Raw genomic sequence first — 18152 nt, 5'->3', positions numbered from 1 at the left:
TCCATGGCCTACATTCGTTCCAGAAAAAGTCTGGAAAGAAAGGTTTCTTTTCTAGTTCTAGTTCTATCAGCACATGCTACTTTGAGAAAGTCGTTTGAACTTTATTGGTTTTAATATGTCTTACTAGTTTTCTCGATCTGTAAAATGCGTGGCTTTGCTCTCCTAGAATAATGTTGTAAAAATAAAATAATGTGCTGAATTGTGGTTTAAATTTTTTAAATATAAGAATTTTTAAACTATCACCAATTTATTTAGAAGGAAGATAGAGTTGCTTATGTGAGCTATTAATAAACCTAATAAACCCCTAACCCAAGTTAGATTTTATATGACATTGTTTGTTCAAAGCATGAAATAGCCCCTAACCCTGAACAAATGCAATTACTTGTTGAGCTTATTTCCAGGAGTTTTATTAGAATTGCTTTAGAATATGAGTAAAAATGAAGTTAGAAATACAATAGCACCAATTATGATTGGTGAGTTTTGGGTAATTTTAAATGATTTCTTTAGTGTGAGATACTAAACAAGTTAAAGTAGGCTTTTGGGGCAAATTGCCTAGTATAACCTGATTTTTATGTGGCTTCAATACAAGTTACAGCAGACCCCCCAAAATATTTCATTGCTATATATATATATATATTCTTAAAGCCATTTATATCACATTTTGACATAAATATGCAAAATGATTAGACTCTGATCCTGAGAGTTTACTTCAAAGTTGAAGTACGTAAGAATATGAGGAACTTAATAGAGGAATAGTAGGCTGAGGCTAAGGACAGACTTAATTAGTTGAGAAAAATGCCTGCCTTGAGTATCTTGATAGTTACCAGAGGATATCAGATAGTGTGCTTTGAGCTTCCTAGTGGCTAAATAAAGGAATGTTACATGTTAAAATTTCCCATTGTTCATTAGATTAGCACCCTGATGGTTTAGGAGAAGCAAAATGTTTCTGGGCCTGCTGTTTGAGAAGTATTTCATCATTGGGGCCTCAAATTTTTTACTGTAAGAGATAGATTAAATGAAGTTCCCTTTACCATTCCAACAGTAAATGTAATAATGAGCTTCATATGGATACTTTTTTAAGTGCCCCTCGGTGTGAGTCTGGCAGACCACCACATTATGGTCAGGGGAAAAGTTTTCTTTTGGGCCAAAGTAGTGAGAACCAAGTATGTTACCAAATATATCTCAGGAAATGCTGATCTAGATGAAGGACTTGATCGTGCGACATTGATGGCTATCTGTATTTAAATAAATATGTATGTATGGGTATATATATATTTTTTGAATAAGAATTTGGCAGTGTGGGCTGTATTCTTTAATAAGACCTTAAAATATTTATGTTCTTGTTATCTCTCTTGGCTTCAGTTTCCTTATTCATAAAACAGGAATAATAAATACCCGCTATATAGACTTTTAAGAAGTAAGAAGTAATGTGTACAAGGTTCTTAGCTGGTGCTATGCTCAGAGTTCAGAAAGTGACTGCAAGTGAATTGATTAAGACCTATTGAAGGCATTACTATATAGAACAAGAACTATCATAGTTCATGCTTTTTAGTTCACTAATCCCACTTCAGAAATCTTCAGGATACTTCTAACAGAAGACAGAAAGCTACCATGTACAGAGGTAGAAATAGGAATAATTACATAATAACAAAAAGGAGATCCAGTCTGATCTGACTGGTCAACAGGAAGAAATTGTTTTGATACAGTATGAAATCTCCATCTTTATATAATCACAAAAATATCAGTTATGTAGCTTATAGACATTTGTAAAAATCCTTACCAGATCTTATGTGGCATGTTGGTAACTGCCAAAATGAATGTTTGCATGTGGATAGGGACAGGATAAGTTAATATACAAAAATTGAAAGAGTTGTGTTAAATTAGTGGGTATGGATTTTGATTTTTTTTTCTTTCAAAAATTCTCATACTCTTTCTAAATTGTTTTTTAAAAAGTACCTCAGTATCAGGAGGCATTATAGTTGATCATGGCTCTGATGAGAAACTTTTGAAATTATATATACTATTCTTAATAGTCCATAAAGTATAATTTTATATATGTATAATATATAATTTTAGTATATAACCTTAGTATATATAATATATAATATATCATTTTAACATACACATGTTTTTATATATGTAAATTCTTATTTTCTCCATGACCTCCTCTCATTTACTCCATTTGGGAGACCATTCGTCTAAACTATTTAGAAAAATAAATCTTGAGAAATTATAGTTTTACTGTTCAAATATAAACCACTTTAGAGATTCATGTACTCCAATGCCATGTCAATTAAGTGTGAGATATGGTAGAGAATTTCAGCTAGAGCAGTTTTCTCTATCTTTATATATCAGTTTTCTGAGTAAGGTTTCCTTCAGTGCAGTGGTTATGCTATTAAATTTAAAAAACACTGATTTCCACTAATGTTCTTACTATCTGCTAAGAAGAAGCCATCTGTCCCATGCTTCTGTATAGCAGTAACTGGAAGCTCATTACTACAAAAATAAGCACATTCCATCTTTGTATCATTTTGTTAGAAAGTGTTTCCTTTTTTCACCCTGAAATTTGTCCTCCTATACTTTCTTCTTCTCAGTGATCCTATTCTTGGGTTACACACAAAGGTCCTCAAATTTTAATGATGCCTAACTGCCTTCCATATTAGTGAGGGTTTCAAATCCTAATCCTGAATATGTTCTAAGTGTCAGGTTGTTGGGTTTTCTATACAATTATATATCACCTACACATTTCATAAACATAACAGTTTTTTGCCACTGTTAAGCAGCTAATAAAACATATCAAACAGTACAAGGCAGGGCCTCCTTAGAGATGTTTTTGCCTTTTCTCAAATTACTGATAAAATAAGTTAAATGGTACTAAAAGCAAGACTTACTAGAGATTATTCTTTTGGGGGTTTCTGAATGATTGTTTACCCCTCTTGTTTCCTTAGCTACAGACCAGCCTTACAATATTCATTTTAATGATGTTTTGGAAAACTTTGTAAAATGCTTTGTTGTTGTCAAAAAAAAATTTTAAGAAAGTTTTCCATCCTTAAGGTATCACTATCAAGAATGGAAATCAAACTTTTTTTTTTTTTTTTAAAGGCTTAGGTAGATTTCTAATGTCGCTATTTGTCCACTGTGAGTTTCTGTAATCCATTTTGGAATTTGTTTCTTGGACTTTAGATTCTGGATTTAAAGACATTTAAAATGTGTAGATTGCCCTCACCTTTCTTGGGCTACATTTTGTTTATTAGGATTTTTGTTATATCCTTTCCAGGTTGAAAACCCTTCTAACAGAAAAGGGAATCATGATAGGAGTTGGACAAGGTCTGTCTTCTCTTTTTACCTGGTCAGGGGGTTTTATTATTTTTGACCTTGCTTTGAATACCTTATGCTGTTTATTTAAACCAAATCTAACCTGTTTTTATAGGTTCACATTGTTATTTTCTATTCTTCCTTGAATGTGTGCCCTTCTTCTTAAAGTTACCTGTATTTAAAATGATGAGCTCATCAGAGAAAATCCCTTTTACTTGACTTCTTTGGTTCTTCTCTCTTTATTTTGCATTGAGATTATTTGCAATTGCTTGGTCAGAGTTTTGTTTTTTCCTAATTTTCTACTTCTTGTCGGTTTTGAGCTCCTTTTGAAGACTATAGCTGTAAAATCAAACCTATTATTCCCTGAGCTTTTTGAAATCCATTTTACTGAGGTCATGGCTCAGATTTAGCCAGGGCCTGTGGTTCCCTTTACATATTATTACTTCAGAATTCCTGCCACCTACATCACCAGCCAGTTCTTTCTAGTTGGGCAGAATTAAACCCAGAATAATTTATCCCATTGTTTGTTTGTTTCTACTAATTTTGAGAGTTGAAATGTTAGACAAATTAAGCCCATGGATCAAATACTTTCTAAAATCATAGTTACCATCCATCCATCCCCTCCCCAAGTACTATTATCCTTTGTCTCTTTGCCAATGTACAGTGTGCTTTGGGAAAGCTATATCCATATCTTGTCTGGTTTTATCATCGTCAGGGTATTGCCCTCAAGTGTTCCTTTTCCCAACCCTTTCATTTCTGTTGTCTCTTTATCTTAACCTAAATATGTATGGAATTTCTTAAAAATATGGGGATTTTTTTCTGTTAAAAAATAATACATAGTTATTTTAGAAAATAAAAGTCTTCCGTATTCTCAATTCCAAAGATAATGGAAGATAACATCATTTTATATTTTAGTCTGTGTATGAATGGGCAGAGAGAGATGCCTTCGTTTTTGTTTTTGTTTTTGTTTTAATATGGGCCCTGCTATTCAAGGGGTATGTAACTGTGCATCCTAAGCCTGTATCATAATTTATTTAACTTGATTTCTTATTCTTAGACGTTTGTATTATATCTCAGTGCTTAGAAGTATAATTGCCAAGTCAAAAGATTATAAATTTTTTTAAGATTTTAATATATATCAGAATGCCTTCCAGAAAGCTAATCCCAGATTATACTGTCCACTCGCAGTGCACGTATTTTTCCATTTCTCCCATTACCTTAACATTAACCAGCCCAGAGTGGGGTGGGGAAGGTGCTGCATGCAAGTGTGTACATCTATTTTTAGGTATTACCAACTTGGTAGCCAAAGAATGTGGGTGTCTTTTTTAGGTACAGTGCTATACCCTTTTCCTCCTTTTGGCTCCTTTTGGTTTTCTGCGTAGATACCTAGTCAAGCCTGCTTAGTCATTATTTTCCTCAGAGCGTCGTTAAGTATCACTTCCAGGAAATTGTTTCTTTTTATTCAAAACATGTTTTCTCCTATTGAGTCAAAATTTTTACCTGAATTTCTCCCCCTCCAAAAGTAATGTAAAATCATCTTAAGTTGAGAAATGTTGTGTGAAACATTCTACTAGATGTTCTTCAAATGTTCCTCAGTTCCTTGCCTAAAGTCACCTGTTGATATCCTTTTCTCATTCTTTGTTCCAAATTAGATCTTTTAACCTAAAAGGCGAATATGTTTCCTGTGTTCTCACGGCCTTCAGTTACCTACCCTGAACAACCAACCCTCCTAATTAAAATGTGCTCTACCCCTGAGCCCAGAGTGTCTAAGATCTCTCTGCTACTGGCAGATAAGATATAAGGTCTTATTGACAGGCCCTCCAACTTTGTTAGTTTTTTGGTTGGCTCACTGGCATCTGAATTGCAGTTATGTTTTTGAAATGAGTGAAGCCACTTTGGTGTCTTGTGTCACACCTTTTCCTCAGAAAAATGAAGAAAGAGAGGTAATAATACCTTGCTGAGGAGGGATAACCCCCCCTCGTTATTATACACCCCAAATTGTCAAAGTCATAGTAGACATTATAAAAAGAAAAGCGAAAATTGAGTCTTTCCCTTTATACTTTATATTTTTATTTCACTAATGCAGATTATGATTAAAATTTAAATGTAAGTTTAGAGTGTACATTTGATTCTCTGTGAAAAATGGTCTTTTTTGTTCCTGTATCAGTTAGTAACACTAACACCTGAAACATAGTTTTTTAATAAAGATATTTCCACTTGGAACAGCTTGAATAGGAACTTTCTGAGTATAATATCTTTTAGAAAAGTTGACCTGTCATGAGACATTTGTCACTATTATAGAATGAGATAGTAGTAAATAGAAACACGTGAAATGGGCTCAGAGAGCATAAAGGAAATAAGGAAATAAAAGTGTACTTAAAGTTAACCAAATACACTTATAAAGTAAATATAAAATATTAAAAGAATTTGATATTTGAAATATATGCTTTTGCTAATCTGCCAACGATAAAAAATATTAAGGATTTTGTAGCTTTTGAGAACTTGAAATGTATTTATGATAAGTAGGGAACGAAGTTTTTATTTTTACTTAATTTCAGTTAAATTAAGTAACCATATATAGTTAGCAGCCACCCTATAAGAGAGTACAGATAGAACATTTCAGGCCAAACAGTGAACACTTGTATCACTTACAAGGCTTTTATCTTTTAGATAGATCCATAGTTGCAGAACCCTGATTCATGGTGGCAGAACATTTGGAATCCCAGCCTCCTATGTTCACTCACTATGCTTTCCTCCCAACCTATTTTCTTATTTGCTACTCTTCTTTTTATTTAAACACTTCGGCAACAGTTTATAAATGTGGGGTCTTCCATTCACTTTCCTTCCCTCCCTGTTGGCACATTTGATTAAACTACGTTTGGAGGGAGAATGGACAGGAGTTGCTGATGCATTAGATGTAGGGAGTAGAGAAAGAAAAGAATCATGGTGACAACTTTTGGTTTATGACCGGAGCAACTAGGTGGGGCATTTTCCTCAGTATTGAGACAGCAGCTCAATAAATCCATGACTCACTTATCTAGCAACTCTTATAGATCTCTGAGAATATAGGAGGGGAGTTGGGGGAGCAACTGTGGGTCCAATCCTAGAAAAATATATGTATCATATATGGAATTTTACACATAAAAATTTTGTCTAGGATAAAAGAGCCTCATGGATTCTATTGGGAACCTAATACCTTAGAGGGGGCATCACCCTTAGCTTCGCTGTGGGGTTGCCCCACTTGTCATTTTTATCTCTGAAGTCACACAGAATAAAATTGGTTTCATTAAATACATGTACAAATTCCCTTTGCCATATCCAGCACAAAAGCCATAGAACCATAGACTCTTCTTAGAATTAGGGAAAAACAAGTGATCATCTGATGCAATTTTCCTTGTCTTTTGTATATTTTATTAGGAGCAGACATACATATCTTGTAGAGGGACTAGGTTAGGCTTGCTCTCATGGGCTTGTGGGCGTAAATTCTACCTGGCATTTAACTTATTTGACCTGTATGTATGTTCAAGATACCCCAAAATTTAGCAGCCTAAAACAAGAATAAACATTTATTATCTCACATAGTTTACATGGGTCAGGAATTCAGAAGCAGCCGAGCTGGATGGTTCTAGGTCAGGGTCTTTTATGAGGTTGTAGTCAAATGTCAGCTAGGGCTGCAGACATTGGAATGCTTACCTGGGGCTAGAAGAGGTACTTCCAGGATGACTCATTTATGTGCTTAGCAAATCAGTCCCGGCTGCGAGAGGCATCAGTCCCTTACCATTTTGTACCAGCTCTTCATAAGGCCACTTAAGTGTCTCACATTGTTGCAGCTGGTTTTCCATAGACCAACTGATCCAAGAAAGAGGGCAAGGTAGAAGCCACAGCATCTTTTATGTCCTAACTCTGAAAGTCATACACCATTGTCTCTGCAAATATCCTATCGGTTACATAGGTCAGCCCTATTTTGGGGGGAAGGGACTACATTAGGGCATAAACACCCAGAAGACATGATTCATTGGGGCCATCTTGGAAGGGGGCTACCAAGTGTGTAAGAATGATCTTAATAACTGTCCCTCAAAGCTGATCATTCTCTCTATTCCTCAAGTCCCTCTTTGGTTGGTTGGTTGCTTAGTTCTGAAGTAGCATCAGAAGGATGGTAAGGGACATTGGTTTCTAGGAAGCTTGAAATAATGACCTCTGTATTTGTTTCCAAAACACTTTTATCTTTGCATACCCTATACAGACTAAGAATTAGGAAATAAAATAACTGTACTTTTCATTCTTATTATAAATTCCCAGATCTGTTCTAATGTAGTAACCCTTTTAGATAATAGAAATGGGCTTCTAGAAATCATAGTGGATTATGTAGGAGTTAGGTCTGAATGAAAGTCCCCTTAGGTTCTTTTCTTCTTTGCTAGGAAATCTTTTCTGCTGTCCCTTGTAGTACCCATAAAGGCCATCATTCTCTTCCTCTGATACCTCTGTGCTTATTTCTCCCATTTGCAAAATGGGGGCAATAATTGTACCTATTTCTTAGGTGTGTACCTGCAATGTACATAGTATGATGTCTGGTACATTAGTAAGCATCCAAATGTTAACAGTTGCTGCCACTGACATTATGGTGGTGATGATTATTATAGTCACACTAAACTGTACAGTTGATGTATTTTTAGATGTCTCTTTTGCCTTTCCACTTACTGAACAATTTCTATACCCAGGTACTGTGCTGAGACCTTCCTAGGCCTTATTTCATAGACCAGTGGTAGTATCTCCATTTTACAGATGAGGAAATTGAGGAATAAAGAGGTTAAATAACTTGTTCTATTGTCACAAAGCTGTTAAGTGGTACATAGCTATCAAGTGGTACAGCTGGGTCTCATTCTCAGTGTTTGTGGAGCTGGACTAGATTGAAGAAAGATGTATCACTGAATTTCAGGATAGCATCTCAGGACTAAAAGCAAGACGGTACAGTCTTTGGTTATTCATAGTTGAATTGGATGCTTTATGATCAAAAGTTGTTAGCTGTCCTTAAAACCATAATGCCAGGAAGCCTCACCTTTACCAGTATGAATGTGAAAAGGAAAGGGAATGCTGGAGACAGGAGCAAAATGAATTGTGGTGCTTTTAAGGAGTTTCTTTCTTTCTTTCTTTCTTTTTTTAAATAAAGATTTTATTTATTTATTTTGACAGACAGAGATCACAAGCAGGCAGAGAGGCAGGCGGAGAGAGAGGAAGGGAAGCAGGCTCCTCATTGAGCAGAGAGCCCGATGCGGGGCTCCATCCCAGGACCCTGGGATCATGACCTGAGCCGAAGGCAGAGGCTTTAACCCACTGAGCCACCCAGGCGCCCCAAGGAGTTTCTTTCTTTTTTTTATTTGACAGACAGAGAGCACAAGTAGGGAGAGAGGCAGGCAGAGAGAGAGAGGGGGAAGCAGGCTCTCCGCCAAAGCAGCGAGCCTGATGCGGGACTCGATCCCAGAATCCTGGGATCACAACCTGAGCCAAAGGCAGAGGCTTAACTTACTGAGCCATCCGGGTGCCCTTTTAAGGAGTGTCTGGTTTTTTTTTTTTTTTTTAAAGGAGTTTCTGTTTAAATATTTGAGAAGAAATGTTAAAGAAATTACTAAACATCCAAATCCAGTGACAGTTTTTAATTAATGAACATTTTTATTGTAAAAAGGCCATATTAACTCAACTACATAAAATAAGCTTACAGAATTGGCAGTAGGAGCAAAGTAAGTATATACCAAGAAGAACTTTAAAAATGCAGTTTTATTCAGTTAGTAAGCCTGGTGTTCTGTGGGAGCTACTCTTGAGGTTGTAGAACTTTCCATTTTCTTTGTTGTATTTCTCCTCCCTGTACTTTGCCTCTGAAAAACATCTTTCTGTTCTTTTTCTCACAAAGGATGTATATAATTTGATTTTAAATGTAATTTGTTGCAGCAGGCAAAGGTTATTTGTTTTTGTTTGATGAATGAATACAGTGCTGTGACTTTAGCTTTCAAGGATATTTATAATCAAAATATTTAGCTGTTAAAATTTTACTTAATAGGGGATATGGAGATAATTCAGAGAAAAAAATAATAAACCATTAAATTACAAACCTGAGGAGACTACATGTCTTTTCAGATTTTATTATTTAGAAGTTGAATTTGTTTCTTCAAATTCATACACACAATAGGATTTTGCTAGAGAGTGAATTAACATAATGAACTGGATGGCTACGTAAATGAACCTTAGTGGGTATCCTCCAGTGTAGCTCATGCCTGTCATGGTCAAGCTGGTGAATTCCTCATGATTGGGAAATCTCTTAAGTCTAGAAGACCAGAACATGAAAGTTTTATCTGTCCTCTTCACATACTAAAAAGAGAAGTGCTGTTTGCTGATGATCACGCATAGACGCATAGGTTCCAAGTGTCATCCATCTCATGGGAAATGCTACAGTAAGTTTGGATTTGTGAGGATCATTATCATTCTGAAATAGCTCTGCAGCCTTCCAGGCATTTGCTAGACTTGTTTTTAAACTTTTTTTTTTTTTTAATTTTATTTATTTATTTGACAGAGAGAAATCACAAGTAGATGGAGAGGCAGGCAGAGAGAGAGAGAGAGAGAGAGGGAAGCAGGCTCCCTGCCAAGCAGAGAGCCCGATGCGGGACTTGATCCCAGGACCCCGAGATCATGACCTGAGCCGAAGGCAGCGGCTTAACCCACTGAGCCACCCAGGCGCCCTGCTAGACTTGTTTTTAAAGCAGCCTGCGGGAGTGCCTGGGTGGCTCAATAGGTTAAAGCAGCCTGTGCCTGAATTACAAAAATGATTGTTTTTCGTGAGAAATCCTTACAGGAACATGTGACCTGGACAGAAATTGATGTTGTCATTGATGACAGAATTTGGGTGATCATTGAAGAGTAAAATTTGCACTAGGACGGGCTTATCTAAGAAAAACCAGGAGTCATGACTGAAGTATTAGACATAGTTATGTAGTGATTATTAGAAAAGGCACGTACCTGCCTTCGGAGAAAGGTTCTGTGTCATATACCTTGCCACCTGTCCCATGTGCCATATAATGATTTAATATGACTCCATGCATGGACCCTGATCCTGTAATGTTTGCACTTATTTTCATGAAAACAGGACTAGAAGCAGCTATAAGTTTTTTTGAAGGAAATTAAATGAATTAAACATAACCAGTCAAATTGAGAGATTTGACATTTCTTCCCCAAATGCTGCCCTTAAAATAAGGAATTTAGAAAAGACATGTAGTTTTTATAGAGTGGCCATTGGAATGATAAATTGAACAGCTAATCCTTAAGTAAAGCGTTCCTGTGTGTCCTCGGGGTCTTCTGTTTCTTGCTGTAATTAAAAAATTGAAACAAAAAAGATCCAAAGGCAGATGTTACATTCAGCCATGACACTTGTTTACCCTTCAAAGGATATAGGAGCATTTCAGTCTCTAGGCAGACAAAACTTTGGAACTTGTTTTTTTGGTGTCACCAGCTTTGATGGTCAAGGGCAGTGTGACTTCTAGGAAGATGGCTCTTAGAAGTTATCCATCCCAGTTAAGCCACTTCTCTTCTTGCTCAGGGCTCAGTGTCAAGTGTTTGGGAGAAAAATATGCCCAGCAGTATGTATTAGCAGTCACATGTACGAGGGCCCAGCGACACAGCTGGACGGGCAACTGAAACGGCAGTCTGTTGCCTGCCTGAGAGGCAGTGCTGGTCCAGATGCAACTAAATGCCCACTTACATGTTAATAGGTGCTGTGAAATAATGATGAACCTTAAAAGGGGGGGGGGGGTAGGGGAGTTACAGTTAAATATAAAGTTAGACATATTTCCAAAAGATTAGGTGAAATAAGCTCTGTGCCAAGATATTTGACTGCAAGATGCTTCATTGAATTGAAGAAGTGAATCAGTCCTACAGTGGCTGTTCCTTTTTTGCTCATTATTTTCCATTTCTACAAATAGTGAAGAAGGACTATACTTAGAAAGTAAGCAGCTGCAGTTGATTTACACATGGTGCTTCTACCTCTCAGTGCTGACCCATGTTACGGTCAGTGCCTCCACCCGTTTTACCCACTTAAGCAGATGGTGAACTGTAATCTGCTTCAGAATGTTTAGCAAGTGTTCCCAGCTGTGCACTGTTCACTTATTTATTTTCAAGTGAGCCAGACTCCCAACTGAGTATTCATGCATGTACTGCTACTCGGGCCCCAACTAACTCAAAGACACTTGTCTTTCCTGCACCAAACACCAGGCCAAGGCATGGACTCAGCTCTAAGCAGAAAGAAATTCAGATTTCATAGTATTGGCCATATTTAAACAACCTTTTCAGATACAGCTTGGAAGACCACACAGCTCAGTCTGCAGTGGAGGCAGTGTACTTTTCTCTTTGGGGTGTTAAAGCATTGCTCACGCTCTCTCTTGGGACTTCCGATTTGCAGATGCTAATGCCGGAGACCGTGGACAGACCAACAACGCCGCTTCTGCATCAGCTTCCAACTCCACCTGAACAGCCCCGAGCAGCCAGCAGCTGCATGGGAAAAACCACCAGTTACTTGAGTGTCACTCAGCAACACTGGTCACGTTTGGAAAGAAAATTAAAAAGAGAAAAAAAACCTGCTCATTTTAGTGTTCAATTTTTTTATTATTATTGTTGTTCTTATTTAACCTTGTAAAATATCTATAAATACAAACCAATTTCATTGTATTCTCACTTTGAGGGAGATCCAGGGGGTGGGAGGGGTTGTGGGGAGGGGAAAGCGGAGCACTAGAACACACAATCTCTCTCCCACGACAATCTTTTTTTATCAAAAGTCTGCTGTTGTATACTTTAAAAACAGGACTCCTGCCTCATGCCCCTTCCGCAAAAGAAGACGACTTTGTTCTGTGCTGAAGTTTTTTTGAACTTTGTTTTCTTTTAAAGTCAAGTGTAAGACTTTGGTATAGTGCACAGCTTGAAATTGGTTGGGAGCTTAGCAGGTGTAACTCAGTGGGGACTTCAATGTCACTTGTAAAATTAATCCATATCCTTGGGTATTTGAAGACTTGCCTTTGGCATGTTGGTGGCAGGTGTGGCAGACAAAAAAGAAAATGTGTATCATTTGTATGTAACCCAGGGAGGTCAATAAAGTTTGAAGATTCTTAATTGACTTGATAAGGTTTTCTTTTGCTCCTAATTAGTGCTAGTGGTGAAGAAACTTAAATTGGCTATCAGAGGAGGAGCATACGTGCTCTGAGGGTGGATCTTTGCCTGACCAAAGGTTCTCTGCAAGTCTTAGTGCAGTTTGAAACTAGTGACCAGAAGACTGAAAAGGATGTTGAGCCAGTCACTCTGGCTGCAGAGGTCAAAAGCTGATGAACCTGGAGGAAGGGACAGGTCAAGAGCAGATCTCACCACTGTGAATGAATTTGTCCACATTTGTTTCTAAAGTTGCTTCCCTTGGAAAGATACACTTGAGAGGACATTATAGTTAAATAATGTGAACTGTAACAGTCTACTGGTTTATTTTTCATATTTTTAATTACAAATTGAGCTTGCAGAAATTGCCACATTCTGCACATAGTTCTAATTTTAAATCCAAATCTAGAATCTGTATTTAATTTCAGCTTTTTTGTTAACCTCATGCTTTTAAAATTTTATTTATTATGAATGTCAGATAGACCATTGTGGTTTTAGATGGTAGGAATATTAAGAACTACACATCAAAATGGTATAAACAGTCACGTGTACCTACTGACTTTATAGGAAAGCTGATTATATAAATGTGTGTATGTATATATGTTATATATACATAGATTCAATACTGCCTTTTATTTTTGTTTTTGTCCACAGTATCAAAATCAACTGGTTGAAGCATGAGAAGAATGTTTCCCCCCACACCCAGCTAAGAGTTTCTGTTTGTTTTCTTTGTGTATCAGTGAATAGTGTAAGACTCAGTTCCTGTTTTTGAAGAAAAAGCAATATTCCTTGGAAAGCAAAGAGGATTGAAGGATTATGTTTGCAGTGAGGAAATAGATTTTCACAACTAGTTTGTTTTATACTTTTAAGGTTGACATCTTTGTGGGCCTTATATACTCTAAAATGAACCTTAGTCACCTTGGTGCTTATGGGCCATTACTCGACCTATGAATCTTTAAGGCACAATCAGTTGTACTTTACATTTAAAGATCACTTGAGTGATGGCCGCCTTTCCCTTCTACCCAGTCTTTCCCTACACACCTTCCAAGGTTAGTTGATAACTGTAGGGCGATAGAGCTGAGCCCTCGATCATGTGTAACCTCCCTTCATCTTCCTCATTGCCACCTTAGGTCGTGTTAGGGGTCTTGCCCTCCAGGTGATTCGGAAGTGGAGTCTCTTGGCAGCCCTCATCGAAGGTCCCAGTACCCTGTCCTGCTTCTTTACAAAGTGTATGCGACTCTCCAAGAGAGTCCTACTGCCTGCTGAAGTGAACCGTACCCAGAAGGGCAACTGTGAGCCATCTTAGTTTTCACTCACTGTTTAGCTAAGCTCTTTGGCCACAAAAGGGGTTTCTCCAACCTCTGGTTATATCAGAGTTCGTGAGAAAGGAAACACACTCAGTCAAACCAAATCGAACAAACTGACTTCTACATTTCATAATGTGCTTCTGAGAGCTAATTAAGCTTTGAAAGAAGTCTGAATCAAAGTATTTGGCCGGGTAATTCCTAAAGGGAATGCTTTGGTAGACCATTTTCGGAAAGGATTTATAAAGAAGCTGAACAGCAGGTCTATGGCAGAGAAAAGGACCTGCTTTCACACCAAACTGCCCAGCCAAACATTTGGACACAGACACTACTCTGGACTTAGTGTATTTGCTAGAGTCCATAAAAATCTGTGCTTGTTTTAGGAAACAACCCTCCTTTGCCCCCATGAATGGGGTAAGAGAAAAAGAGAAAAGTCAGATGCTTTTCTCTCATTTCTGTATGTGTGTGTGTGAGGGCTGAGGTGCATGATTTTTCTTTCTCAAGGATCATGGTGGTATCACAGAACTCTTTTATACAAGTGAGATCCAGGTCTCTGAATATTTTTTGTAAATAATAATAATAATAATAATAAAGCTCCTCACCAAATTCAAGCTTGTACATTATATTTTCTTTCAATGTTTTTAAATTTAAGTTTTATTGTTTTGTATGTAAATATGTGGACCCAGGAACTGTTAATTAATGAGCAAAAAGTTACTGTTCAGGGCAGTGATTCTGTTTAATAATCAGACAAAATGTAGACGAGCTTTTTAAAGCCATATAGTTTTAACTCTGTACAGTAGGTGCCGGCCTGTATTATTGTAACAATAACTCTAGCAATGTATAGTGTATCTATATAGTTTGGAGTGCCTTCGCTTCCATGTGTTTGTTTTTGTTTTTCATTTCTCAAATTTTAATTGGTTTTTCTATCCATGTCTCCCTGTCCTACCCCTTTCCCTTTGAAATAATAACTCACTCCTAACAGTGTCTTTGCCCCTTCCACAGTTAATTTCAGTGATACCATGCTCAGGAGTGGAAAGAGGAAACCGTGTTCATGCTCTCACTGCATTTAAGCCCTGCCTCTGTTTTGGTTATGAGCAGCTCTTTCCTCCTCAGTCAGTAGCAGTGACCAGTTTCATTTCATAATTGGTCCACCCAGGGACTTTGTGTCATGCCAGCGAGCCCTAGAGCTGGAAGAGACCGAATAGATTCGAGTTTGCTCATCTCTTCCCCAAATTCCTTCCATGGGTCTTAGAAACAGCAAAGTCCAGGAGCCTTCCATGCTCTCTCCCCCTTGTCTTCTTCCTTCTCAAGTGAAAGAGAGAGAGTTGGTTTTTATAAATCCAAGTTGCTTAATAGTACCAGGTTCTGCTCCATCCGCGGTTCAAAATGCTCTAGTGCAACTACGAGCAGTTACTGCGCTGAGTGCCACCATGCCGAGAGAGGCCTGCCGTGTTACCGAGGGAACTCAGCCCGTCCCCTCCCTCCTGCCACCTCTCCCCTTGTTCAGTGGAATGTCATTTCCATTTCCTTCTTAAAAAATTTAATTCTAACTGTGTGCCCATCATGAAGGCCTTTTTTGAAAGAAAAATATTAAAATTTGTTTTGCCTCCAAGTATTCCATATAAGATGTCTTGAGTAGAAGAAAAAACAAACTTTACCAAACCAAAGGTTGCTATTTTTGAAACATCGTGTGTTCATTCCAACAAGGCAGAAGACTGCACCTTCTTCCCAGTGACATATTGTGTCTGTCTCTTAAGTCCTCTTAATTTTTAGACACATATTTTTGGTTTGTGTTTTAACAAAGCCTGCCTAACCAGTCATCTTGTCTGCACCAATGCAAAGGTTTCTGAGAGGACTGTTGTATTCTCTATCCCTGTGGATATAAAGACACTGGCATTTCATTTCTTTTTCCCTTTCCTTTTTAAGGGATTTAACTTTGGAATCTTCCAAAGGAAGCTTGGCCAATGCCAGATCCCCAGGAGTTTGGGGTTTTTTTCCTTTGTTTTAAACCAAAATTATATCTGATTTCTGTTGTTCATGTTAGTGATCATCTAATCACAGAGCCGAACACTTTCTCCCCTATATAGAAAAATAAAGTAAGCATGCTTTACAATAAAATCTGTCTTTTCTGGTAGAAACCTGAGCCACTGAAAAAAAACAACTAGAAGCAGAGTAGAGTCCCAGATTAAGGTCTACGTTTGAGAGGCTTTGAAAGTAATCCCTGGGGTTTGGATTATTTTCACAAGGGTTATGATGTTTTATTCAAGTTTGTTGCTCCGTTTTGCACCTCTGCAATAAAAGCAAAATGACAACCAGTACATAAGGGGTTAGCTTGACAAAGTAAACTTCCTTGTGTTCATTTTTAAGTTTTTTTTTTCTTACTATATCTGTCTACAGGCAGATACAGATAGGTGTATGAAAATGTGCTTGCCTGTAAAATTTGCATTTATAAATGTGTTGCCGATGGATCACTTGGGCCTGTACACATACCAATTAGCGTGACCACTTCCATCTTAAAAACAAATCTAAACAAAATTTATTATATATATATATACATATGTATGTATATATATATATATATATAAAGGACTGTGGGTTGTATACAAACTATTGCAAACACTTGTGCAAATCTGTCTTGATATAAAGGAAAAGCAAAATCTGTATAACATTATTACTACTTGAATGCCTCTGTGACTGATTTTTTTTTATTTTAAATATAAACTTTTTTGTGAAAAGTATGCTCAATGTTTTTTTTTCCCTTTCCCCATTCCCTTGTAAATACATTTTGTTCTATGTGACTTGGTTTGGAAATAGTTAACTGGTACTGTAATTTGCATTAAATAAAAAGTAGGTTAGCCTGGAAATGAAATTAAAATTCACAAGTGTGTGGTCTTTATTTCAGTACCCACCCCTCTTTTCTTTACCCTGTCTATTTTGCTACTGCAATATGTAGTCACATCACCATCTCCGTTCCTCCAATTAGAGAAACATGGATCTTTGTTCTAAAATCAAAATATGAACACTAGTTCTCGTTCTTTAAATTATCGTATTCCATTGTATAGCCCCAAGAGGTGCAGCTTCCATCTTGGAAACCTTTGGATTTGAAGTAGAGGAAGCTTTGCAGACACTGCTTTGAAAAGAAAGAAAATGTCCTTGAAAGGGACAAATTTTTAAAACGTGTATAAGCTGCTGTCTTTGATTACTGTGTTCATGGTTTGGTGTAGCTGTATTTTCTTTTAACTTTCATCCCATCAGTAATGGTCTTTGGGAGTATTTGTAAAATATATGAACACCACAAACCGTGGGGCTGTACCTCCAGGTAACCAACACATGTTGTGTTTGCATCTGCTCATTTCCAATACTGGATGATGTATGTAAACATGTTATGTCTCTTAGTGCAAAAAGAAACATCATTTTTTTTAGGGCTGGCTCACTCTTGTCAGGCCTAATCTAAAGGCTAGATATGAAGTCATGTGACTGCTGCTTCAATAAAAACGAATTTATATTGGATAAAGTCTGCTCCTCTGTTTATTTGCTTATTTTATTTATTGTGGTGGTGGGGTTAGCTAATACTTGAAAAATAGTTAAACATGTTTAGCAGTTGCAGAGGGTAGGGGGAAAGGAGGGAAAAATGCAAACATAAAGATGGCACTTGTAGGATGATGGGCCTCCCGATGGCTTTGACGTGTTTGTTTGGGATTCACTACTCTTCTATTTCCTGCCCTATTTGAGTTGGAATTGAGAACGATACCCTTTTAATTTAAAAGCCTGAAAGACTGCCCTCCAAACAGTACCGACCAACCTTTCGGGTCACAATTCAGAACCGTGGTAGTGGATGCCACTACATAGGTGTTCTAGAAAGAGTGAGGAAAGGGAGGGGTCAGGTTGCAGAGCTCTTCATGGAGAAGTTTGTGAAAGGAAGTGACCCAAAGTGATGATTCAGCCTCCTGTTTCTCAGGTATAACATATTCTTCCGCTCACCAGCACTGTGGGCATGTTAAGGGAATGTGTCCAGAGGAAACGGAAGCTGCTGTGTAACACAGCATGGGGCCTACGAGTTGTCAAACTGGGAAGGGACGGTCAACCAAATGTCTGTTTCTACTTATAGCCTCTTCTCCAGAAAGGAGAGGCCACCCCAGCCTTCCCACAAGAAAACTTGTTGATGTCAGTGCTTTAATTGAATCCTTAATGGCTGGGCCAGGTAGAGATTAGCTGCTGAGTACCTCTGGCTAATGAGGGGGCCAGAAGGCAAGCAGTACTTTCTTAGAAGAGCTTTTCTCCTACCTTTGGAGATGGACTTCATCCTCACCTGAGACAAGACCTAGAAAATGAACAGCAGCCACAGGGATGCCTAGA

The 18152-nt window shown here is 37.6% G+C and overlaps 1 protein-coding gene across 3 annotated transcripts in view; it reads left to right on the top strand.

Moving 5' to 3' along the window:
* GSK3B (glycogen synthase kinase 3 beta) overlaps nucleotides 1–12463 on the top strand; it is a 214438-nt gene extending 201975 nt beyond the window's left edge. For 2 of the 3 annotated variants that reach the window (XM_082712162.1, XM_082712161.1), the window contains one exon: nucleotides 11756–12463. In XM_082712162.1, the coding sequence (XP_082568288.1) occupies nucleotides 11756–11823 (68 nt within the window). In that variant the 3' untranslated portion in view covers nucleotides 11824–12463. Of the gene's footprint in view, nucleotides 1–3277; nucleotides 3327–11755 lie in introns of those variants that run through there. The other variant, XM_082712163.1, reaches the window with a different exon arrangement.
* The last annotated feature ends 5689 nt before the right edge of the window (nucleotides 12464–18152 follow it).

The sequence above is a fragment of the Mustela nivalis genome, assembly GCF_964662115.1.
Source record: "Mustela nivalis genome assembly, chromosome: 1".
Classification (NCBI taxonomy): domain Eukaryota; kingdom Metazoa; phylum Chordata; class Mammalia; order Carnivora; family Mustelidae; genus Mustela; species Mustela nivalis.
The sequence above is the reverse complement of the archived record's forward strand: the minus strand, read 5'-3'. Positions and strand labels throughout refer to the sequence as shown.